The sequence below is a fragment of the Purpureocillium lilacinum genome, assembly GCF_023168085.1.
Source record: "Purpureocillium lilacinum CBS 284.36 DNA, scaffold_2, whole genome shotgun sequence".
NCBI lineage: Eukaryota > Fungi > Ascomycota > Sordariomycetes > Hypocreales > Ophiocordycipitaceae > Purpureocillium > Purpureocillium lilacinum.
In genome coordinates, this window is record NW_027072112.1 from 4,936,850 (window position 1) to 4,960,318 (window position 23,469).

At 59.1% G+C, this 23,469-nt stretch overlaps 11 protein-coding genes across 11 annotated transcripts; 3 read left to right on the forward strand and 8 right to left on the reverse strand.

The window, feature by feature from the left end:
- Positions 1 to 96: 96 nt before the first annotated feature.
- Positions 97 to 1,077, reverse strand: PLICBS_003248 (uncharacterized protein; the record flags this gene model as incomplete). Its single annotated transcript, XM_018322986.2, has 1 exon — positions 97 to 1,077. One exon carries the CDS (start codon positions 1,075 to 1,077, stop codon positions 97 to 99), a length of 981 nt encoding a protein of 326 aa, XP_018178216.2.
- An 855-nt stretch (positions 1,078 to 1,932) lies between these two features.
- PLICBS_003249 (uncharacterized protein) lies at positions 1,933 to 2,814 on the reverse strand (the record flags this gene model as incomplete). Its single annotated transcript, XM_018322987.2, has 1 exon — positions 1,933 to 2,814. The coding sequence occupies one exon, from the start codon at positions 2,812 to 2,814 to the stop codon at positions 1,933 to 1,935; it is 882 nt and encodes a 293-aa protein (XP_018178217.2).
- Positions 2,815 to 3,448: 634 nt separating this feature from the next.
- PLICBS_003250 (uncharacterized protein) lies at positions 3,449 to 4,336 on the reverse strand (the record flags this gene model as incomplete). Its single annotated transcript, XM_018322988.1, has 1 exon — positions 3,449 to 4,336. The coding sequence occupies one exon, from the start codon at positions 4,334 to 4,336 to the stop codon at positions 3,449 to 3,451; it is 888 nt and encodes a 295-aa protein (XP_018178218.1).
- Positions 4,337 to 5,376: 1,040 nt separating this feature from the next.
- PLICBS_003251 (uncharacterized protein) lies at positions 5,377 to 5,993 on the forward strand (the record flags this gene model as incomplete). Its single annotated transcript, XM_018322990.1, has 3 exons — positions 5,377 to 5,413; positions 5,522 to 5,673; positions 5,730 to 5,993. 3 exons carry the CDS (start codon positions 5,377 to 5,379, stop codon positions 5,991 to 5,993), a joined length of 453 nt encoding a protein of 150 aa, XP_018178220.1.
- A 133-nt stretch (positions 5,994 to 6,126) lies between these two features.
- PLICBS_003252 (tRNA pseudouridine synthase 1) lies at positions 6,127 to 8,042 on the reverse strand (the record flags this gene model as incomplete). The annotated part of the gene is made up of 3 exons (XM_018322991.2): positions 6,127 to 6,298; positions 6,351 to 7,790; positions 7,855 to 8,042. 3 exons carry the CDS (start codon positions 8,040 to 8,042, stop codon positions 6,127 to 6,129), a joined length of 1,800 nt encoding a protein of 599 aa, XP_018178221.2.
- A 518-nt stretch (positions 8,043 to 8,560) lies between these two features.
- Positions 8,561 to 9,440, reverse strand: PLICBS_003253 (uncharacterized protein; the record flags this gene model as incomplete). Its single annotated transcript, XM_018322992.2, has 2 exons — positions 8,561 to 9,011; positions 9,061 to 9,440. 2 exons carry the CDS (start codon positions 9,438 to 9,440, stop codon positions 8,561 to 8,563), a joined length of 831 nt encoding a protein of 276 aa, XP_018178222.2.
- Positions 9,441 to 10,176: 736 nt separating this feature from the next.
- On the reverse strand, positions 10,177 to 10,488 carry PLICBS_003254 (uncharacterized protein; the record flags this gene model as incomplete). The annotated part of the gene is made up of 2 exons (XM_018322993.2): positions 10,177 to 10,298; positions 10,359 to 10,488. 2 exons carry the CDS (start codon positions 10,486 to 10,488, stop codon positions 10,177 to 10,179), a joined length of 252 nt encoding a protein of 83 aa, XP_018178223.2.
- A 616-nt stretch (positions 10,489 to 11,104) lies between these two features.
- PLICBS_003255 (uncharacterized protein) lies at positions 11,105 to 11,596 on the reverse strand (the record flags this gene model as incomplete). Its single annotated transcript, XM_018322994.2, has 1 exon — positions 11,105 to 11,596. The coding sequence occupies one exon, from the start codon at positions 11,594 to 11,596 to the stop codon at positions 11,105 to 11,107; it is 492 nt and encodes a 163-aa protein (XP_018178224.2).
- Positions 11,597 to 14,178: 2,582 nt separating this feature from the next.
- PLICBS_003256 (E3 ubiquitin ligase complex SCF subunit scon-2) lies at positions 14,179 to 16,354 on the forward strand (the record flags this gene model as incomplete). The annotated part of the gene is made up of 2 exons (XM_018322995.2): positions 14,179 to 14,604; positions 14,660 to 16,354. 2 exons carry the CDS (start codon positions 14,179 to 14,181, stop codon positions 16,352 to 16,354), a joined length of 2,121 nt encoding a protein of 706 aa, XP_018178225.2.
- A 2,848-nt stretch (positions 16,355 to 19,202) lies between these two features.
- PLICBS_003257 (uncharacterized protein) lies at positions 19,203 to 20,399 on the forward strand (the record flags this gene model as incomplete). Its single annotated transcript, XM_018322996.2, has 4 exons — positions 19,203 to 19,260; positions 19,332 to 19,379; positions 19,476 to 20,184; positions 20,246 to 20,399. The coding sequence occupies 4 exons, from the start codon at positions 19,203 to 19,205 to the stop codon at positions 20,397 to 20,399; spliced, it is 969 nt and encodes a 322-aa protein (XP_018178226.2).
- Positions 20,400 to 20,643: 244 nt separating this feature from the next.
- PLICBS_003258 (twinfilin-1) lies at positions 20,644 to 23,137 on the reverse strand (the record flags this gene model as incomplete). The annotated part of the gene is made up of 5 exons (XM_018322998.2): positions 20,644 to 21,039; positions 21,088 to 21,668; positions 22,079 to 22,405; positions 22,508 to 23,020; positions 23,083 to 23,137. The coding sequence occupies 5 exons, from the start codon at positions 23,135 to 23,137 to the stop codon at positions 20,644 to 20,646; spliced, it is 1,872 nt and encodes a 623-aa protein (XP_018178228.2).
- Positions 23,138 to 23,469: the final 332 nt, after the last annotated feature.

A 23,469-nucleotide genomic window follows, 5' to 3' on the forward strand; every position in this document is an offset into this window, starting at 1 on the left:
TCTTCATCGTTCGAGCTATTAGTTAGCGAAATGGAGCTCGGGTGGATGCTCTCAGCCCCAATGGCTCGCTCGTTGTTGTATGAAGTTGGATGGCGTTTACTCGCCCCCGAAGCCGTCCGCGAGCATCTCCGAGTGAATTTTCAGGAGCTTGCTGTGCTCCTGGTGCTTTTGAAGAAGCGCCTTGATCTCCTCGGAGTGTTCGGCGAGGCGGTCCTCCATATCCTGCTTGTGCTTGGCGAGAAGCTCCTCCATCTCGCTCTGCCGCTCGTACTGAACTCGCAACTTGGGGGACATCAGATCTTCAATCATGAGCAGCGTTGAACGTTCCAGCCGGCGCTCAAGCCGCTCCTCCAGCTTGTCCTCCAGGTCGAAGATCAGGGCCTTGATAGCCTCAAGCTCGTTGGCGAGGTCCTCGACGTGGTGCTCCTCCACTCGGTCGACTCTGTTCATGACCATGCCCACCTCGTCGTGGATTTCGCTGACTCTCTGGCCCAATCTGGGCAGGTTTTCGAATCTTGGGCTGCTCATTGCCTTGGCGAGCCCCTCCAAAGCCTCGCGCTCCTCCTCCATGTTGATGTCCTCGTCACTGTTGTCGAGTGCCCGACGCTTGTTGCTGGTGGCCAAATTGAGGGGCGCGGGACCGCCGTCCTCGGCAGATCGCTTGCGTTTAGCGGCAAGAGGCTGGCGGGGGAGTTGGGCATCTTCAGACGAGACAGGGCGGGTGTGATTGCCCTGCGCAAGTTCTTCGTTGTGTCCTTCGACGAACATGGAGGGTTCATCATGCTCGACATTGGTATCAACATATCCTGTGGCATGGCGAGGGTCGTAATCATTGAAGTCGCAATCTTCATAACCGTCAAGGTCAAATTCATCGTAGGCCTGCGAATGGTCATCCTCGTCTGCCAAAATGTCGGCATCATGGTTGAGTCGGTACGAACCGACCAGTCCTTCGTAATGGCCATAATCGCTGGAGACGGTGGTCGGAGTGGTACCTCCGCTCTCTTCGCCTGGGGTTGTAATGTGGATTGCCGCCCCTTCATTGGCTACAGGATCCGAGTTCTCGAGCTGAGAAGGCATCTTGACTAGATGGAATAGGGGTTTGATGAGATGAAGCTTGTGCAGTAGGCGGGGTGATGATGATCTGGTGCCGAGGACAGTGATCAGTGCAGCTCGTGGTTGTACGAGAAAAGAAGGTTGAAGAAGAACCGGTGCAAACGAGAGCGCATGCAATGGGAGCAGTCTGTTTTATCCTCTGATGGAGAATGTGAACGGGCGAGAAAAGGAGGGGCTGAGCCAGGTGCGAGGCAGCTGGACGGCGGCCACCCCGTTCATTCGGCCGCAACAATAGGGGTCAGCCCACAATGAGGGATGGCATTTGCTGCGTTTGCTGCACCCACTGATGTCCCAGGTCTAGCCAAGATGTACCGGTCCGCATCCGACAGCGGCGACATCGAAACCGAAGCTCCAGTCTCATCACGACATGGATTATATTGATGAATGCCCGCGAAGCCCGTCATATGTTTTCCCTGCATGGCTCAGATCATGGATAGTCTTCATCTTGCACAAGCATCTGTGAACTTATACATTCTTTCCCAGCCGAGTTTGAATCAAGCAGCGCCATATTTGACCATGATTGCGTTTTGTCCCGCTTCTCCGGCAGCCCAGACAGGTTCCATTTTACATGTAGTTGAGAGCCCTTTCCTGTGCCCACTCGTAATACGAATAAAACTTGGCCACGAGTGGCATTTGCCATTGCAATGCTTCCATGTATGATTGAGAGTTTTGTATTCTCATGTGCCGTCATATAACACCAGCCCTGGGATGGCCGGATCGCCCTCCAAATCCACGCCTGCAGAGACCCCTCCCAAAACATGAACTCCTCGGTAGAAAACGTGCGCCAAACTCTGCGTCAAACGTACTAGTACCATTCCATCACGCATCATTGTTCACCGTTCCGCACCCCTCCAAGCAGACTGCCAGTCCCCTCACCGCGTCGTAAATCCGTCCCAACTGTACACCATTGTCCTCCCCCGCTCGCAGCTGCTCGCTCTGAATCAAGCCCAGTAGGCGTAGGACCTCTTGGTACTGCTGGTCCGCCTTGCTCTCTATGCGCCTCATCTCGCTCAATGTCTCCTGGTGCTGGTTGTCCAGTTTCTTCTCAACGCGCTGCATCAGAGCCATCAAGTTGACATCCGTCAGCGATTCATCTACGTGAACTTCGGAGCCGTTGAACACGACGCTGATGCGGGCTCGCGGCTGTTGCGCAGTTGGTAGTGGGCCGGGGGTATCCGGTGTAGGCATAGACTGGAAAGGGGCCGCGGTGGTGTCATTGTACTGCATTGTTCTTGTCGGCGGTGCCGTCTCGGGAGACGACACCGCAACGGTGATTTCATCCTCGGGTTCCACATGGCGAGATCGACGCGCAGGACTCGCCTGCACTCTGGCAGTCTGCTTGTCGGCGTGGTTGAAGCGGCGGACGTATCCATGCGGCAGCATGTCGAACTCGAGGCGGGTACGGGGATGAGCTCTCCGGGCCATCTCCGCGGCCTTCAAGTGATGCACCTGGTCGTAGCCGAACATGGTCCGCAGGAACAGCCACGAGAACCAGTTGCCGTCCCTCTTGGCCCGGCCGCCGACGAGGTGCTTGCTTGGCAGTTTTTCTTTGTTGGCGGTAATCTTCTCGAGGAGGCTGAACCACATGGCTTTGTCTCCGTGGGTGAGCTGGTCTCCGATATCGTCCCAGATGCTCCGCAGGTCGGCGAACCACTGGCGCTCCTCTGCGGTCCGGCCCTCCATCTCCGGGTACTCGGCCATTGCTGCGGGTGATGATGAGTCGGTCCGCCGTCTTTTAATGCACTGTGTTGCGGATGGTGAAGTTGAGCATGCACGGTACATTTCGGCTCGGTGACTGCCAGGGCCCGCCTCTTACAACGTGAAGCATGAGATTTGCGCAAGAGGGGGCCGAAGTCAGGCAACGCAAGGTGTGCAGTAACAATGGTTGAAGAAGAGCACCAAGAGCGTAGAGGCAGGCGCTCGTCGTCATGTGTTTGCTACGCGTGTGCAGAGCCACGCGCGTTGCCGCCGCCAACCAACATGTGCGCGCGGGCTGCGAGGACTACCTGTTCGCAGACTGTGAACTGCCCGGTTTGCATCGAACAGCGAGCCAGACCCGCTGCAACGCCTAAAAAGCTCCGTTGCCTCTCCGATGACTGCTGAGCCAGCGGCACCAAAGCTCGCCATGTCCACGAGCCCAGTGTGCTCCCCTTCCTCCTGAGCGAAAGTAGGAATCCCCAGACGAGGCATCAGGGTTCTTCCTTTGAAGAGAAAGGCAAAAGTACATTGATATCATAAACGCTTGATCAGCGTCAGAGTTCTAGCTAGTATATACGTGTGTGCTCAATGCGCTTGAAAAGTAGACATTATCCATCAATCCAACTCCCCCTCTGAATCAAGCCTGCCTCGGATGCGGAGTTGACGCCGGTAGCTCGACGGGGTCAACCACGCTTCCCTGCAGCTCCTGCATAGGCTGCCCGTGTAGCTCCGCCGTTTGCTGAGGCTGCGGCTGGTACTTGTACAGCTCCCCGCCGCCGCTGCTGCTTTGGCCGTGATGCCTTCGCCTTCTCCGCCACCAAAGCAGGATCCCAACCAGCGCCGCAATGGCCACGACCGGAATGACAACCCCGATCGCCACCTTTGCACCAGTCGAAAGTCCTCCATCATCCCCCGGCGAAGGTGTGCTCGTGTCCGAGTTTGTCGGGTCGCTGCTCGTTGGCTTTGTGGTGCCACCGGTAGTCGTTGCTGTCGGCCTGTCCGTGTCCGTCTTTTGATACACCATGCGAACGCCAAAAGCGTTCAGGCCGCCGGGGCTCGAGAAGTCCAGGTTCTCGGTGCTTGTGACCCCGTTGGCGCTCAACGTAACCGGGAGTGAAGTCTTGGCCTTGGGCGCGATCCACGTGCAGAACAGCGTGCTCCATACCGATGCCAGCGTCCTGTCGTCGACGCAGGACAGTGTGACGTCGCGGTTGAGCGTCGGGCAGCATGTAACAGTCGTCAAGGATGCGACACCAGTGTTGTCGTGGCAGGCACTGACGTAGCCAGACGGACAGGCAATTCCTGGAGAAAAGTACGCGTCGGACTCTGTCTGGATACCGGGAGGGAGACAGGTCGAAGCGACGTCCATCATGGCGAGGAACGAGGACTTGACGACGCCGGTACAGTCTTTCGGGCGCGAAAACGACTTCGTCAAGGGATTTTTCGGGAAAGACGTTATAGCGGGCGGCGAGGTCGTCGTGCCCTTGCCGGTGCCGGTAGGCGTTGACGCCGTTCTGTCCGCCATGATGCCGATGGACAGACAGTAAGTGAAGTTATCGCGAGATCAAGCAGTCTGTGTCCGGCGCCGTGGTATCGAAGACGAGCCCTTGATTCCTTCGCAGGGAAGCGATCGGCCAAGAACGCGACAATGGTTGAACAAAGTTTGAATCCTTCGCGAGAGGGACGCAGCAGACGACAGCAGGGGATCGACCACCTCCCGTCTTGAATCGCAGCACCGCCTGCGTCTCACCCCATGCCCATCAACACGCTGAGAGCCAATTGATAGTCGGTACGGTGGAGCGCTTAATCTGCAGGCCCAGAAGCGCCACGCGCGAAGCAGGGAATATCTCTTGGGGGCTGCGGCTCCCGATGCTACCTGTTTGAGTTGGGAAACTCGAGACTTTTCCCCAGCATTCATGTCCTTCCACACTCGTTCCACTGCCAACGTCTAGGCAGAGCATTTTGCCATTATGCCATCTGGCCAGTTCAGCAGCGAGGCAAGAAGAGGTGGATCAAGGAACCCGCGCGGTTGTTGGGATGGTGGAGAGCATAAGCGCTAACGTCGCAGATCGAACAAGGCCCCCGTGCCGGTGGCCGACGCTCAGAGCCGCAGCGTCCAGCTGTCTTGCCAGAGCCAGGGCCTCGGACGGCTTTGCCACACTTGCAACTCGTCGTGAGCGGAAAGAGAGCAGCCGCAGCCGCCAGTGGCTTCATGTCAGGTTGGGGGTTGGAAGTGTGCCTGGGCCAACGGCCGGCAAGACGCCACCCCGCTACCAGAGCCTATACATAGTTTTGAAGCCGGTGGTGGGCTGTCGCGTTGGCGTATGGGGCGTCGAGAGTGTTCTTGAGATGAAGATTGTGCGTTGTTATCCGTGCCATGTTTGCGTTGGTGATGCCATACTGAAGCGGTGTTGAAGCGACAGCCAGGCCCGGCGCGCCTCTTGCCGCGATGTCAGACGCGCCCCACCCCCACCAGTCCCACCAACCAGCTTCACCTCGAGACTCGGCACCTCAACCTCGACATCGCTCCATTCTCACCGAGGCACCATCACAGCGGCAGCCACCATGGACCGCTCACAACCACAGTCGTCCAATCTCATGGGTACGATACCTCTCCTTCCAGCAACGCTCGCCAGGACGCTGGCCCCCGCCAATAGCGCCGAGCCTGCGCCATGAAAACGACGAACCTCAAGCTGACCAGCACCGCCAGACATCCACAACCGCCTCGTAGCAGACATCCTTACGCGCTACCGCACGCTCATGATGCACGCCACGGTCCAGGCCGAGGGTGAACGCAACAATGCCACCCCCGAGGCCATGGCCGTGGCCGGCATATCCATCAAGATGGAGTTCGACGGACTGGTAGGGCGACCACTACGCCAAACTCCTGTGACCAAACCTACTGACCACGCGCGCAGTATTCGTCGATCAAGGAGCTCCTCACCCTTTCGCGCCGCATCAAGGAGCTCTGGGTTTTCGGCCCCCTCGGCAAGGCGGACCCGGACCGAATCGCCAAGGAGGCACAGATCGAGCGTGACGTCGCGGCCGTCGCCGAGCTCGCTAACGGCCTGGAGGGAGCGGACATGCGTGCCCTGGCGGAACGGCACGGCGGCGCCTGGGAGAGACTCACAAAAGATGAGCCTGAGCGTATCGCTGGCGGGGCCGCTGCCGGTACACAATGAGACGCCACGGAACCGGGTGGATAAAAAGGCGTGCTTAAATGGCGTTTGGTTGTATCACTAGAGGCGGATAGATACCCACGGTTTACCCTGCATATAGTACATCTCTGATATTCATTACCTGGCTGTATGTAAACTAACCCTCGCCGCCCTCGGGATCCTCGTCCTCGTCACCAAGCTCCTTGTCCACCTCCTCTTGCACCTTGCCCTCAGTCTTGGAAATCTCAGCGACGCTCAGCCCACCAGCAGTCAGCCACAGGAAGTGGTTCGACTTGAACTGATCTATCTGGTTGAAGAAGGCATGGAAACTGCGCAAGGTCAGCTAAGTTTCGGGCAATCTGCAACGTGCAGGGTACTCACGTGTTTTCCTTCTCCTCCACGTCAAAGATGCGCGTGTAAATGTGCTTCTTCTTGAACGCCTCCAATGGCTCTTCGTACTTGCTGAAATCAATCTCCGGTCTGTCCAGCAGATCGGTCGCCCGACGGTTGTAGTTCTCGAACACGGGTCGCTCGAGGAGCAGGCCCAGCCCGGGAGCCTTGGGGATCGCAATCTTGCGATTCCCGTAGCTCTCCGTCACGCGGTCGAGGTCCGTGCCGCACCGCACCAGGAGACTGACCATGCCGACCATCTTGCGGATCTGGTGCATCATGAAGCTCTGGCCGTGGACCTTGAGCGACAACCACTCCGTGTCACCAATAATGACAGGCTCCGGGTTGACGATGAAGGACTTGATGTGCCGCTTAGCCGATGGGTCGGAGAAGGGCTTCTGAACGGTGTAGTTGTGGAAGTTGTTGGTGCCGACGTATTTGTCAAGGGCAGCCTGCAGACGCTGCAGACGTTCCGTGCCGATGCGGTAGCGGCGCTTGGCAGCGACGTAGGCGGTCTTGATGTCACGCAGGGCAAAGTCGACGGGGCCGAGCTCGCGGTGCTTGGGCTTGTGAGTGGTAAGGACGGGCTTGGACTCTGCTGCCGCGTCCGTAGAACTCGGCCCAGCGTCATTCTCTTCCGCCGCAGACTCTTCCTTGCTCGAAGCAGGTGCCTCTTTGTCGGCATCTTTAGCTTCTTCGTCAGACACGTGTAGCCTCTCGAGCACCTGTGCCCTGATCTCGGGGTCCAGAGCCGCAAGGATCGGCTTCACCTCCTTCTCCTCCACATCCGACCAAAAGTCCTTGACATCTGCCAGCCGGGCGCCGACCTCCTCCTCTGCCCCATACTCCTTGGTCAGCTCGGCCAGCTTCTTGCCGAGATACGTGGCCGGGTGGGGTGGCAGCAGGCAGTAGCTCGGCATGAGATACTCGTAGAATCGAGAGTCGCAGTACTGATAGCAGTTGAAGCTATTGTTCGTGCGCTGGATACCCCAGACGCGGATCTGCTCCGGCAGGTACGAGTTGATCTTCTCGACGATGTCCTCGTCCTCGATGATGAGCTTCAAGCTGATGACGTTGCCCGCCGCGTGCACGCCCTTGTCCGTTCGGGCGCACCGTGCCAGGCTCGACTTTCGCGGGTCGTCGGCATTGGCCTTGGAGATGGCCTTGGCGTCGATGAAGGCGCGGAACAGGTCGCGCTCGATGGTGGGCTCGTCGCCGTTGACCTGCATGCCCTTGTAGCCGGTGCCCGAGTACCCGATCATGACGGCGACCTTGCGCTTGGGACGGCGCTCCTCGGCCGCAATCTCCTCCTTGGAGAAGGGGTTCTTGGCCTCGCTGTCGATCAGGTCGCCCTGGGAGTTGGTCTTGCGTCGCTTGTACTCGCGCCAGTCGTCCTGCTTCTGGCGCTTCTTGGACTCCTTGGCCTCGCGCCTAGGGGCTGTCAGCTTCGTTGGCGTGCGGTTTCCTGCGGCGAGATGGGGCATGTGCTACGTACTTTCGCTCTGCTCGACCGGCGTTGGCGCGTTTCTTGGAGGGCTGGCCTCTGTCGCCAGTGTTCGCCGCGGCGACATCGCCAGCTGGGGCTTTGCTGCTCGTCGCGGCGGGATTGGTGTCGGTCGGGGCGTCGCCACGCTGCTCAGCGGGCGCGCCATTCTCGGCAGGAGGTTCACTGTCGGCCACCATGCTCGCATTGGGCCGTGTCGGCGGTTGTGCGGTTGAGAGGATGTCGCGGTGCAATGGAGATGCGCATGGCGGAGCAGAGAATTCTATCTCGCAACTTTTTGGTGGGGCCTCTGGGAGTGGGACGCTGCGCGGTGGCAGCTGGTAGGGCCGCTAGCTGGCGACTCGCCGGCGCCACGTCTGTTATGTTTGCTCCTCAAGCCTCTCGCCAGCGTCGCCATTTTGAAGACACTTTGTCATTACAGCAAAAGTTCTCGTCGACGTGTTTGATTAAAACACTCAAGCCATGCCAGTCTCTTCCTCTATCACTTCATTTGGTCAGATTCTTCCCAGACTGCACCAACACATTTCTGTGACCCACGACAGGCAGCGCGTGCTTCCTCAACTTGCCCGGGTGATTATCTCTACAGGACTAAGTTCATCCAAAACTCACCAAGATCAAGCAAATAGTGTATCATATGATGCTTCATAAGCCTACAGGTATCGTATCATCATCGCCTTGTTTAAAATGCCAGTCATCATCAAGCATCCATCCCGCTCACCCCTTCACCGTCACGTTTCCCTGGGGGACAAGCCACCGTGCACTTGTACGCCAGACTGTCTCCAACCCCAAACTTGTACGAAGCCTTTGCCCAAAGGCACCCACTGTACTCGTATATGACCACTCCCGTCATTTCGGAGTCATCGTCGCTAGGCTGTGCCGCCTCAGTGACCTGGATCTTGCGATCCCGTGCTGTGGGTGTCGGTTGGATGCTCGTCACTGGCGTCGCGCCAGTCAGGCGCGCCAGCGATGCACAGTCGACTGTCGTCAGAGGAGGTAATGTTGGATTGAGAGAAGCCGCGCTGCGCGTCGTTGTCACGGTGGAAAACGTTGTCGGAGCGGCGGCGGCAACGCCGGCAGTGCTCAGAGGCATCTTTGATTCCGGCAGGGTCGTCGGATCGCTTGACATGGTAAATCGTTCAACGCTTTGCCTACGCGCGGTCAGTCTCCTTCAGGCACACTCAACGGCGAATAACTCACGTCGTTGTGGACGCATTCTGCGCGGCATCGCCACCGCTGTTCTGTCTGTCATGTATCCTTCCCACCACCGCCGCGACGATGAGCGACACCAGGACCGTGATGAATATCGACGTGAGAAGCCTGACTAGTAGCGTCTTCCGGCGCTTCGCCTTGCTCCCCGACACAAGCTCCTCCTGGTATTGCGGCGGCGCGCCCTCAGCTCCGTACGCTGGTGGTTGTCGAGGGCTCGGGGGGTCGCAGTCAGATGGGTTCCTTAGTGTCGTTGAGTCGCTCCCTGCAGACACTGGTGACGGGGGGCTTCGGAGCAGGACCACGTCGCTCGTCGAAATGCTCACGCTGGGCGCAGATGGGTATCGCACGGGAGGGCCTTGAATTTCCATAGTAGGGCTCTTCCTATCGTCAGGATGGAAGCGCTTGGGTCGTTAAACGTCCGCGACTCAAGACCATACTTGAGGGCGGGCGGGATTGTTGGGTACAGTGCGTGATGACGATGCACGATGAAAGTTCATAACGGGTCAGTCAGGCAGACTGGCAGAGCAGGGGACCAGGCCGATCGTGAGCTTCGCCTCGTCTTGTTGCCCCGTGCCAGTTGATGAGGGCGCCTGTACGCCGATGCACCGATGCTATCGCCCCGTTCTGGAATGCTGATGCTACAGGGAGTCTCAAAACACCAAAACACCACCAACCACAACACTTACAGAGGAACATCATCTCCTAAATGGGAAGATAGCGCTCTCGAGCTGAGTTAAGGTCCTATGATTGACATGTAGCTGTTACGTCAAACTGGTGTGAGGGTGATGTGGGTTTGAGAGGTGGCGAGACCAATCGGTGCCAAACCATGAAGTTCACGATGCCTCGCTAGACTCTAGTCTAGGCCGAGCTCGTGGCGTTTTATTCGGCCGACACTCACTTATTTTTCAGGGTAATGGACAATTTCTACGGGAATAATGCCCAGTGTGGTCGCCTGCCATTACCCGTCCGGCGTACCGCTCTGGTATACATGCAGTCCATATATTGCAGTTTGAAGTTCTAAAGATTTAGTTTAATAACCTCAGCGTATCATTTAATTGAAACATATTATCCAGTTGCAAAATTCTCTATCTACCTCCTCTCCATCTAATCATCAGTGGGAATGCCCTCATTATCTCCAGGCTCGCGATATCCGCCCTGCGGCTCAGCATGGCGAGTGCGCTCCTTAATTATGTTGCTCTTATCGATGGCTTCGGCATCATCACGCTCTAAGAAATACGACATTAGATCGGATGCGGAGGTGGACCGTGCGAATACAGTAAATATACCGAGCTGCGCATCAGAGTTGGCCGTGGTCTCATCAATAGGGTCTTCGACCTTGGACTCGTCGGCTTGGACGGGGATCTCAGACTTGTCGCCCTGACGCGACACGTACTCGTTGGACTCGTCGGAAGACATTTTGGCGGAAATTGAGAAATTGCTTTAACTTTAACTGCCGCAGTTTTGAAGTGATTGCAGGCTGGGACGTTGCGCCGGTTGCTAGCTGATGTGATTGATGCTCAAAAGAATCCCGTTTCCATGAGTTATCATGCTCGATACTTATACGACGCGATGAGCTCGAGCGTTTTGCTTTTGCAAAGGGAGCGTTGCGCCGGCGTCGCAGGGAGTTGTTGTGCACTCAAAGTCATGACGACATGCATTTGCGACGTTGGCGGACCACATCAAAGCATCATCACCAACGGTCTGATGGAGTAGTGGATCAACGTGCTCAACGATCGAGACAAACACTAAAATCCAAAACTGCCGATTGATCAATCTCATTGATCTGAGCTGGGATCTAGCTGCTCGCTAATCGGTGCCGGCTGGAAGAAAACCTCTGACCGCACAATTGCTCAAGCCACGCCGCAGGGAGCGACGGTCACGTTTTTGGCTCAGGATATTGCTTGCGGTGCGTGAATGCTGTAAAAGCGTTTCCGCTTTCGAGGAGCCATTGGCGCCGCGTACGGTACGTCGCCGTGATCATATTCACGGACGATCAGCGTGGTCGCGCCGTCATCGTCGCTTTCGCGCTCCATCATGCCAACCCCTTGCGGAAGAACACGCGCTCATACCCGTCCTCTGTCCTCCTGTCTACCTCATCGAACCCCATCTTGGCGTACAGCGCAAAGTTCTCGTGCATCTTGACGTTGGTAAACAGCTCCAACGCCGTGCGGCCGCTGGCCCGCGCAAAGTCTTCGGCGCACCGCATCAGGGCTTTTCCATACCCCCGACCCTGCGCCGCAGGATCGACGACCAGGTTGTTGATCTGGACAGAGTCCTGGCCCTCGCTGGCATTCAGGACAATGGAGCCGACCACCGCCCCGGCTTGGTCGGCGACGAGAACGAAGACGTCGTGCGTGAGCAGCAGCTGGGCGTAGTCGGCGAGCATGGGCGCCGGTGGCTTGCCGATGCGGTCAATGTATTTTGTATACGCCGCAGTGACCATTCGTTTAATGTCGGGCACGTCGTTGCTTTGCGCTCTCCGTATCGTCGTCCCTGGCGCAGTTGAGTGGGGTGATTGCGCCATATTGGATACTATATGTTTTGTGCTTGTTGTGGCGGCGGGCACGAATTGTGTGAGACGGTTGTCGGGGCCCTCGGGGGTGGCGTATGTTCAGGCTGACGGAAGGGCCTGGATGAGGGAGGATCTTCACGATGTCTGGGGATAGAGCTCATCCCAATCGTAGACTTTGTCGTGCTCGAAGTTGCACTGGGCAATTGCAACAGTTCTTCGACCAGCCAATTACCTATGACTCAATTTGGAGCGTGTCACCCCCGGAGGTGCTGACGGCGGGTCCCGTCAGACGATATCGGGCGATCGGCACCGACACTGCGGCTCTACCTGTGTGCAGCAAGGAACGCTTTTCAGACATTCAAACGACTACGTACAGCAGCATCTGTGAACAGAGGCCTCTGCTCCTATTTCATCCTCGCGAGAGACCGCCGTTGGATCACGCGAGCCCGATCAACATTTTTGCAGAGTCGGTGAGGCTTTTTGATCACTCAGGGCCCGTAGCAGTGGCAATCTTCTACTCAACGGGACAAAATCGAGCGTGAGATTCGCCTCCTCACGTTCTTGTTGGATGAGCTTTTGCTCCAAGTAAGCATGAGGCAGCCTTGAAGCACCTGCAGGAGGCTTTGAGTGAGCCCCAGGTCACTTTCCACGACATGTCGGCTCGTCGGCGCTGCAGGTCCCATGCAGCCCTGCGGGTAGATCAGCCTGATCTCTGGGTCCCATCGGGGACTTTTTCGGAGTCTGGGGGCGCCGCAACCCAAGACTGCGACGCTCCCCAGCATCGTGAGGAATCAGCCGGCCAACGGGGCTGCAAGGGTTTGACAGCGACGGCTCGCTTGGTTGGTCTCCATCAACACGGGTGGCGGGCTTGTTTAGTTCGCGGGGGCGAGACCCACGCCGCTGCAAGGCGACGGGTCGTCGCGCAGCAATTGTTTGTCCTCGTACGTACGGCGCGGCCGCTGTAGTCGAACACTTGCCAACGATGTCGAACAAATCCACCATATGGCAGGGCGATATCTATCTATGCACTTATTACCCTAGCACGACGAAAGGCGTCGAGGGTGAGGATGTAGCGAAGGCCAAAGCAGCGCTAGACCAGTTGCCTAGTGCGGAAACGCAAGCATGCAAGTATGGAACAAGGAGAAAAACCAGGGGCATTGCTCATATTCTGTCTGCCCAACGTCAGCGTCTATCGCGAATCGAACGTTGGATAGACGCAATCTGTGCTGCCCGGCCCGGCTGGCGGCACATGTCGCGAGAGAGCTCAATAAGGAAAGAGCTCGCTGACTCACCAAAGGCCTCAAGGTGAAATATACCTAATCGAACCAAAGAGGTTCTCGGCCGCTGCACCCAGGCGCCGGCAGGGTGTCGCGTCACTCGAGCGTGTGCACCAGTGTGCGGCATGCACAGCTGGCAGGTGTCACGGCTTTCCATCGATCGCACGCCAGTGGCCCGGGAGTCGGCAGTGTACCGCGATGATGCCATTCAGAGACATTCCCACGCCGACGGGCCCTTCGAGAAGGTGGCGAGTCGAGGCATGCTAGCCATGTCAGCCAAGGTCAGCGCCCGCGCAGGCTGTCGGTCAGCGAAAAGTCGAGGTCGCAAGCAGATCTGACTAAGACTTCGGCGATGGCGCCACTGGGGCCTGGCAGCCAGTGAGGGCAAGCGAGGGGCCAATGGCCGTCGGCGACGAGCACGACTGCCGGGCCCACGGGCTCCACACGGCGCCCTGGCCGCCCAGGATAACGCCATCCGAGCCCCGTAGCACCCAAGCGAAGACAGGCAGAGGCAAACGTCGAACCGCGCCGCAGGCACGCCATCTTAGCCTTTTGCTGCGCCAGCGCATCCTCCCTCCGCATTCCCAATGTAATGCTGCTAAAGCAGGACCCCAGAGCTTATTCGAGTCCCAGGGCTCCCCTGGACGCCCTGAAGCGAGTCGACGGAAGAAGCAGGACGCCCGACGCGCTGCAGCACAAGCAGCAGGGCGCTGATTGCGCAACCTGCAGACACCGCTCATTCCGGGTGAGAAAAAAATGCAGTGTCGGTGGGAAGCAGAGAGAAGGGGAGTGCAGTCATGCATGCATGCAAGAGCAAAGAAAAAAGGAAAAAAGCAACGACGAATATGGCCCAAGTGATACGTCGTAGAGTGCAATACACTGCACTGGACTACTATAGTGAACCCTCGCTCACTGCTAATTGGGGCGCCCGGGCGGCACCTGGCAAGCGACCAAGTCCAACGGCTTCGGCGGTCGGGCGGTGGGGAAAAGTCGCCGCCGCCGTCCCGACAGCCGCCTACTGCAGGCTCTTTTCCTCGCTCCCCCGCCAGCCATGTCGGCGCAATCACCGACACCCTTCCATCCCCATCTTGCGCTCGAATTCCAGAACTGCCCGAGCTTGCACTGCGTTGCTTACCACGAGCCGCGCCCCGGGCAGCACGCCATCGACAGCGCCGCACGCACAAGGCTGCCCTGTCCGATCTGACACCTTATGAAACCGGATGGCCCCCCGGCCCTGCTGTCGCCATCGCCGCCACCGTATATAGACGCTCCGCGTCCGCTGCCCCCGACGTCGCCTGCCCTCGCTCCGCTGCCGCCATGGACGCAGGCTCAGTCTTGCGAAACCGACACCTGCAGTCGCCGGCCACGCCGCCGTCAGATAATGACCTGTCTCGCATTTCGTCGCGCGACGGCGACGCTTCCGCCAACGCCTTGAGCGGGGACTCGTCGACAAACCAACAGGCCCTCCGCGATAACTGCAACCGACGACGACCGCAGGACGAGGATCACGACCACGCTCGCCTAAAAAAGATGCCTTCCGAACTGCTCACCAAGACGGTGAGCCCCTTTCTCAAGGAGCACATCCCCGGCATCTACGCCCCCATCGGCAAGGGCAACAACAAGGAGACGACCGACCTCACGCCGGCCCGCAAGGACCCCAACACGAGGTTCTGCTACCGACATCGCCCCGACTCGAAATGTCGCCGAGCCGCGGACGAGACCAAGATGGGCTTCATCCAAAGTGTAAGGCATCCGGCACTCACCATCCATGCTTGCTCGTTTTGCTAACCCTGCATAGGAACTCAACAGCCTCCCCGTTGCCGACCAAGAAGCCATCACCCACGTCTGGTCTCTCTTCTCCGCCGCTCCCGCCAAGCACCGCGAGTTGATGCTCCAGGGCATCATCACACAATGCTGCTTCCCTCAGCTGTCGACCGTGTCGCGCGAGGTCCACGAGCAGCTCAAAATCGACTTCCTCGCCGCCCTCCCCGCCGAGCTCTCCTACAAAATCCTTTGCCACTTAGACACCGTCTCGCTTTGCAAGGCCGCGCAGGTCAGCCGGCGGTGGCGACACCTGGCCGACGACGATGTCGTCTGGCACAGAATGTGCGAGCAGCACATTGACAGAAAGTGCACCAAGTGCGGTTGGGGCCTGCCGCTTCTCGAGAAGAAGAAGCTGCGGGCATGGAGCCGTCACCAGTCTGCCCACCACCGACATGATCAGGCTCAAGGCCGCGAAGCCGAGCACAACCACGACCACGATGATGATACCGTCATGAACGATTCGAACAAGCGTTCGCTGTCCGTCAGCGAAGATGGACCCTCAAAACGCCCGCGACTCAACGGCGCATCCCACTCGCGATCACAGCTGGAAGTGGAGCGCAAGTTCCGCCCCTGGAAGGACGTATATCGCGACCGGTACAAGGTCGGCTACAACTGGAAGACTGGCCGTTGCGCCATCAAGACCTTCAAGGGCCACGAGAATGGAGTTACCTGTCTGCAGTTTGACGACACCATCCTCGCCACGGGCTCCTACGATACGACGATCAAGATATGGAACATCCAGACCGGCGAGGTGATCCGAACGCTTCGCGGCCACACGTCAGCAATTCGAACGCTCCAATTTGACGAGTCGAAGCTCATCAGCGGGAGCATCGATAAGACGATCAAGATCTGGAACTGGCAGACGGGGGAGTGCCTCAACACGCTCCAGTGCCACACCGAAGGCGTCCTGTCGGTGCACTATGACGGATGCACGCTGGCATCGGGTTCCATCGACAAGACTGTCAAGATCTTCAGCTTCGACACCAAGCAGACATGCTGCTTGCGCGGCCATACCGACTGGGTCAACCACGTGCGCATCGACTCGCTGTCGCGGACCGTCTTCTCGGCGTCGGACGACATGACGGTCAAGCTGTGGGACCTGGACTCGAAGCAGTGTGTCAAGACGTTCAAGGGCCACGTTGGCCAGGTGCAACAGGTGCTCCTGATGCCAGCGGACTTTGAGCCGGACGGTTACCCGAGCGAGGATCAGACGGACGCGCTCTCCGTGCACAGCAGCCGGAGCACTACGCCTACACCGACGGCGACTGAGCCGCCAGCTGATGTGCGCGCGTCGTTCGGGTCGGGCTTCGCCTCGGATCCGTCGCGGCCTCTGCCTCCCAAGTACATGCTCACGGGCGGGCTCGACAACACGGTGCGCCTGTGGGATATTGAGACGGGCAAGTGCATTCGCAGCATGTTTGGTCACGTCGAAGGCATCTGGGGCCTGGTCGGCGACACGCTCCGCGTCGTCACTGGCGCCAACGACTCGATGACCAAGATCTGGGAGCCGCGATCGGGCAAGTGCGAGCGCAGCTTCACGGGCCACGCAGGACCGGTGACATGCGTCGGGCTTAGCGACAGCCGGATGGCGAGCGGCAGTGAGGACGGAGAGGTGCGCCTGTACAGCTTCGAAGGCGAGGTTACGGAGGAGAGGGGCACACCATCGTGAGAACGACACACACCTTGATGGGTCGCTTGTGGCGAATAAGACCACACGACGCCGATCATCAGCAACGACTTGATATTCCGCGCATCTGGACATTTCTGGGCGTTTGACACGAGATACCACACGGCCGAATTTCCTTTTCCACTTGTTTTTTTTTTTTTTTACTGATTCGCATCGCGAATGGCGGCGTACTGGACCACGGGATGGTAATGGTGTTCTTTCTTATGTAGGTTTGCTGCATTGTATGGGACCTGTCGGAAAAGCTGGCGGCAACGGGCCGCTGGTCGGGAACAAGGTAGACAAACAGCAGTGCGAACGGCTTCTCATGGCGTCGGCTCGCGGAGCTCTGCATCTTTTGTGTTTTGAGGGCACAGCTCGGTTAGATAGGGTCCGCAAGAGACAACCAGGTATGTTTGCACGACTCGTTTGAGTGATGGCTTGCTGTGAAGCGGTGACGTATGACGGAGACTGGTCGTTTACGGAAGGAAGCTGAGAGCATTGGAACGTGAATAGAGTAGAGGAGAGGGTCCGGCTGAGGTCAAGACTTGTGGCGTCGAGCGTCACATGGCTCTCCGTCGATGTCGGAGTACAGCAGCTCATGTGGCTTGCTGGTCTGACGAAAGGGGGCAGTCGAGACATGTCGTGGCACTGTTGGTCGGCCCATCGGGGAAGAACGTGGTCGAGACAAGCCCGCCATGTAGGTACATCACACAAGTATGCGCAAGCCACACCACGACGTAGGGCACATCACATTGCGAAGTCACCATCTCCGTCCAGGGCGAGCATCATTCTCGAGGTTCCAAGCCGCGAAATCCCCGATCCCAGCCTAGCGCCAGGAGTAGTTACGCACTTCGCAGGCTAATCAATCAATCAAGCAGGTCACTTGACCATCATGGTTCCGCAGCCGCAATCAGGAGGGGGTGGGGGAATCAAAGCAAGCAAACAAGCAAGCAAGCGCACGTCTCACCGGGGAGCCGTAGCCGTGGAAAGAGAGTGTCACTGGTGGTCGTGGTTGGTGGCGGGACGGGGGGCTCGATGAGCCTCGGCAACTCGCGGTAAATCACCGGGACGTAGGTGTCAGTGTGCGTGTCCACTGTCCACCGACCGAGAACGCTGGGCCCCGGCCCGAACGGTGGTCGTGTTGGCACTGGGGCTGGAGCTGGAGCTGGGTCCCGGTACGCCGGACCCGGTCCCTCCCGGCTTCGTCTCTGCTCTCGGGCCCCCCCAAGTTCCAACGCCGCACATTCATTCCCTTCCTTCGTAACTACGGACGGAGCGCCGATGGATACAGCTGCAAGAGCCGAGCCCTCAGCAGGGGTTTAAAGGGTGGAAAATGAGCAAGGGGGGTGTGTGTGGTGGTGGTGATGGCGGAAGACCCAAGGCCGCCGCATGGCATGTTGGACCTGATTGATACTGTACCTACAGTGGTAACGCTGGTGCCCCGCGGCGGCGGCGCCGCACCCCCGCAAATGTATCTTTCACAAGCTCGGCTGCTGGTGGAGATGGAGGGAGAGATGCGAGACGGGGGGGGAAGGCAGTGGCGGGGAGAGGGAGAGAGGCGCGAGTGGGTCCGTTCGGCTCAAGGCATATGGCGTCACGGCGCCGTTCGGCTCAGCGACGAGCGCCAGCTACGAAACACGCCGTGGACAAGAAAGCGGCCAAACGTTTCCAAAGGGTCAAGAAAAATCAAGCCATCAAGATCAATTCCCTCTCTTGCAATAGAGACAGCCATCTGCATGTAGAAACAGCTCCGGTACCGGTAGGAGAATAGCCAAAGGCAGGAGTCCTCGTCCATCATCATCAAGCAAGCACCTCCGTCCGGCAACACGGGGACCGCCCTCCGTCTGCCCGGCCTGGCACCTCACTCATCACCACCCCTCCCCCCTTCCTCCGGTGGAGACTCCCAGACGCCCGCCGACGAACCTTGGCCTGCCCGCTCCCCTTGCGGGAAAGCCGCTGTCCTGGGCGCCGCCGCAGCAGCAACAGCAGCATACCGATTACCGGCTGTCTGTACCTACCCAGCCCAGTAACTGCGGGCGCTGGCTCATGAACAGCCGCGGGACAGTTCGCACACCCCCCGGTACCTGTGATGGAAACCCGCTAGCCTCCTTCTCGGTGCTGGTCCGTCGTGTCGAACCGGCCGCCACGCGAGCGTGTGTGTGTGTTAGAGCGACGAAGAGAGCGCCCGCCGGCCGTCGCCCGCGCCCCATCTCCTCGCAGCCGACTGGGCGCCCCGGCTTTCTCCAAACGGGCTCCGTTCCAATGTAGGTACTGTACTTCTCCGTAACTCGGTACTCTTATTTGGGGTAGATGGGAGAGCTGGGGCCCGGGAATCATATGTCAAAAGGGCACACCCAGCCCAGCCCAGCCCGCATTGTGTGTGTGTGTGCGCGTGTGACTCTTTTTTTTGGCCGCATCGTCCCGATTGTCGCATCGCCAATTCCTCTTTCCTCTTTTTTTCCCTCTTCCTTCCCCTTGGATCGCCTGACCTCTACTTGCAGTAAGATCTCTTCCATTCGGTTGTTGCCATCTGGAGTGTGTTTGCGCGATCTGGTACGCGACAAGAGAGAGCGTGTGTGTGTGCCGTCATCGTCGTCCGTCTGGATTTACACGTGAAACCCGGAGTCGGCATTGCTCGCGCGACCACCACCACCGCAATCGCAACCGCAACCGCCGTCGTCAAACTCTCCCTCAGGCAATTCGTCGCGGGGTTCCAATCGCACAAGCAGAGAGCGGTTTGATTTTCCAGGCATACAAGACGCCGCCCGGGTAGAGTCAGACCCGCGGTCCCTCCCCAATCGCGCGCGCGCCTCTCCTCCCTCTCTCTCACACACAACCCTCGCCCGCCGCAATGCCTCGGACAAGTGACGGCAACAAAAAGCCGCCCACGGCGGCCGTCAACCTCATCGGTAAGTGAAACCCACCATGCGCGCACCCAATGGCGAATCTGTTACTGACTGGGATTTCTTGTTTGTTGCAGCCGGAGGTGGTGCCGGCATGATGGAGGCCCTCGTTTGCCATCCCCTCGGTAAGTGTGGCCGGAGCGCGCGAGCCGCCCAACTTGCGACAATCCGTCACTGGTGAGCCCTTAGCGAGAAGCGAAAAGCTGACAGTCTATCCGCAGACACAATCAAGGTGCGCATGCAGCTCTCGCGGCGCGCGCGACAGCCCGGCGCCCCCAAGCGCGGCTTCGTCAAGACGGGCGTCGAGATCGTCAAGAAGGAGACGCCCCTCGGCCTGTACAAGGGCCTGGGCGCCGTGCTCACGGGCATCGTCCCCAAGATGGCCATCCGCTTCACCTCGTTCGAGTGGTACAAGCAGCTCCTGGCCGACAAGAGCACCGGCATCGTCTCGGGCCAGGCCACCTTCTTCGCGGGCCTCGCCGCCGGCGTCACCGAAGCCGTCGCCGTCGTCACCCCCATGGAGGTCATCAAGATCCGCCTGCAGGCCCAGCACCACTCCATGGCCGACCCCCTCGACGTCCCCAAGTACCGCAACGCCGCCCACGCCCTCTACACCGTCGTCCGCGAGGAGGGCTTCGGCGCCCTGTACCGCGGCGTGAGCCTCACGGCCCTGCGGCAGGGCAGCAACCAGGCCGTCAACTTCACCGCCTACAGCTACTTCAAGGAGTGGCTCAAGGAGTGGCAGCCCCAGTACGAGGGTGCCAACCTGCCCAGCTGGCAGACCACCCTCATCGGCCTCGTCAGCGGTGCCATGGGCCCCCTGAGTAACGCTCCCATCGATACCATCAAGACGCGCCTGCAAAAGACGCCCGCCGAGCCCGGCGTCAGCGCCTGGACGAGGATAGCCCGCATCTCCAGTGACATGTTCAAGTATGCGCTCCCCCCGCTGTGCGTTCAGTAAGACATCCAGAACGCTGACACATCCCAACAGGCAAGAGGGCTTCCACGCCTTTTACAAGGGCATCACGCCGCGCATCATGCGTGTCGCCCCCGGCCAGGCCGTCACCTTCACCGTCTACGAGTACCTTAAGGATAAGCTGGAACGCAGCAACATCGCATTCGTCGGTGGTCAGTTTGAGGAGTAGGCGGAGGCGCGTGTTGGTTTCGCTAGAGCATTGCATTGCATAAGACAAGAGGAGCTAGGGTCGGCCCTGTGCATTTCTCGTCGTCGCAGCGCGGCACCCGTCTGCATGGTGGATTCAGTGTTGCATAGACCTGGAAAATTTTCATTTTGGTAGTGAGCAATTCATCAATTCTGTGGCTTCGCTTGGTCTGTCTGCCGTGATGTACGTTCTATCTCTCTGCCGTTAAAGCGCGAGCAGAGCTGCCTCACCTGCCAGGGCGCTTCGGCCGGCTAAAACCCTGTCGGGCCGCGACCTTGGGATGCAGGTCGTCGAGCACCGACTGCTCCGTGATCTCGGCGGGCTCCTCGACCTCGAACCGCTTCTCGAGCTTCAGCCCCGCTTCCTTATCCGCGATTTCCAGCACCGCGCGCTTCATGAGCGGGTACAGCATGCGGGCCTTGATGGCCTTGTTCCCTGCCGTCACGGGACATGTGTAGAAGAAGAGCAACGGCTCCTGCTCGGTGCCGTTGTGTGTGTGCGCATATCGATAGAACGTGAAGCGCGGCTCGCTCGGGGAGATGGCCTGCGCGAGGTCGGAGATGGAGTTGGGCGTAGGTGATTCGGGGACGAGCTCGACGACTTCGGTGTCGGAGTTGATTTTCTACTAGCGTCAGCAGAGAAGCATTCAAAGGGCAGTAGAAGGACGTACCAGCATGACTACAGTCCGCGCCTTGCTCTCGAGCTCCTTCAAAGCCGCAATGGCATTCTCAGCGACCGGCATGGCCAGGCTCTTGCTCAGGTGGATTTCCCGCGTGCCGGTGCCAGCGCCCGCCTCCTGCTCCGCCCTCTTCACCTCGCCCAGCGTGCGCTCCTCCTCCGTCAACGGCGCCGCCAGCTTGGTGTGCGCATCGTGCTTCTTGAAGCCGCTGGGGGTCAGCTCCTCGGCCGTGGTCGTAAAGATGGTCTCGCGGAAGTTTTCGGTGCCCAGCTCGCGCACGAGCGTCAGCCGCGTCGACGCAAACAGCATCTTTTGCCGGACGGGTGCCTCGTCGGGGACATAGGTGACGGCTAGGAACTGCGGAGCGTCGTCGAAGCGACGCAGGATGAAGTAGCTGGCGACATTGGGCTTGATGTGCTCCTTTAGGGTCGCGAGGTTTTCATCAAACGACGAAGATTTGGAGGGAATCGAGGTGACGGGCACGAGGGCCTCGCGCTCGATGGTGACGAGGAGGGCAAAGTCGTCGGGCCGCGAGACGAGCGAGTTGAACTGCGCCTGGAGCTCCTCCGAAGCTGCGTGAGGTCAGCGTCATCATGCGGGTGCAGACATGACGAGAGAGCGGGCAACGGCGTACCTGAGATTCCGGACTGCATGATTGAGCGATTGGAGCCCGACGGACTGTCGTGAGATGATGGGGAGGGCTATCTGTTCTCGAGGCGCTCGTGTTGTCAAGCGCAACTGGTGACGAAGATGGAGGGGCGGGGCGAGGCGTAGCACCCGTTGCCCCGCTACCACCAGGGGCGGCGAGCGTCATCCTCCGTGAGAGAGCTAACAAGCCCCGCCGCAGATTCCAACCTCGCAGGCTCACATTGTCACACTTCGTGCCAATAAATCTCTTTATATTGACTCCGTCATATCCGCGGCCTACAGACATCAAAAACCCGCCATCTCCTCGCCTCCTGCGCACCCTATGAGCGCGCACCACCAGCCGAAAAGCCAGACAGCACGTTCTCCGCCTTGAGGTCCTCGAGCCTGGCCTCGAGCTTGCTCCGGATGAGCTGCACCGCCACGGGGCCCATGGGCAGGTGCAGAGGCACCTTTTCCCCTCGGCTCGCAACCTTGAAGAGTGCCTGCGCGATGGCGATGGGCTCAATCCCCGCGCCCTGCTGCAGTCCCTTCCTGACGTAGGTCTCAAGCTTGCGCGCAGGCATGTCCCCGCCCGCATACGCCGGGTGCGGCGCCATGTACTTCTTGCTGCTGCCCTCAAAGTTGGTCTTGACGCCGCTGGGCTCGGCGATGCAAAAGTTGACTATTTGGAGCGCCGTGTTAGCAGCAGCCCGGAGAGCGGATTCACTTTACCGAGTCCTCTGGGCAGGACAAGAGTCAGGAAGGAGAATAGGGGCGCGCTCACTGTTCCAGTCAGGGTGCATCTCCCGCGCCACGCTCTCTGTCCAGCCCTCGACGGCAAACTTGCCCGCGTGATAGTACGCATGGCCCGGGAACGCACACACGCCCGCAAGCGACGACACGTTGAAGATGACGCCGCCGCGGTGGTTCTTGTCCTGGCGCATCTCGCGAACGGCCCTCATCGTAACGCGCGCCGTCCCGAAGAAGAGCGTCTCGATTTCCTGGTGCGACTGCTCCTCCGTCGCCGACTCCGTGTCCCCAGACAGCGAGTACCCGGCGTTGTTCACGACCACGTCCACGTAGAAGCTGTCTCCAAAGTGTGCGGCCGCGGCCTCGAACGCCTTGTCGACCGACTCGGGCGACGTGACGTCTAGCGCGGTCTTGAAGACCCTGTCGCCTTGGTCGGGGAGATACGAGAGCGTCGAGGGGTCTCGCGCGGTCGCAATGAGGCGCTGCCCGGGTTGCTCGAAGATGAACTTGGCAATCTCGCGCCCGATGCCGCTGGAGCATCCCGTAACTGTCCGTGTCCGTGACTGTCAGCCTGTCCTACGAACCTCACACGACGACGCGCCCACTTACTCAACCAGGTGGCATTGTCCGGGAGGCGGTAAGGCTTGGTGTTGACTGGGTTCATTGTAGCAATTGATGTTTCTTTTGTCGCATACAGATTGTCTTCTTGTAGATCTGCTCCAAACACCCTCGCATTGTCTGGGTCAACTCGGGGCCTTTATAGCCAGACTTTGAGCCTGTCATTCTCCGTCTCGACTCCCTTCAGTACACCCATTGGCCCCATCGTGTAACGCAACTGCGTAACCACCACCGATTTTCATAATGCTGTCAATCATTGAGCCTCGATTCATGTTTCCACATTGACCAACCAAGCATCATCTTTCGCCAGGTGAGTCACCCGGCATGATCTCAGTCAACAGGAGTTCAGAAGCTCTCCGTTGAGAACCTCACATCAGA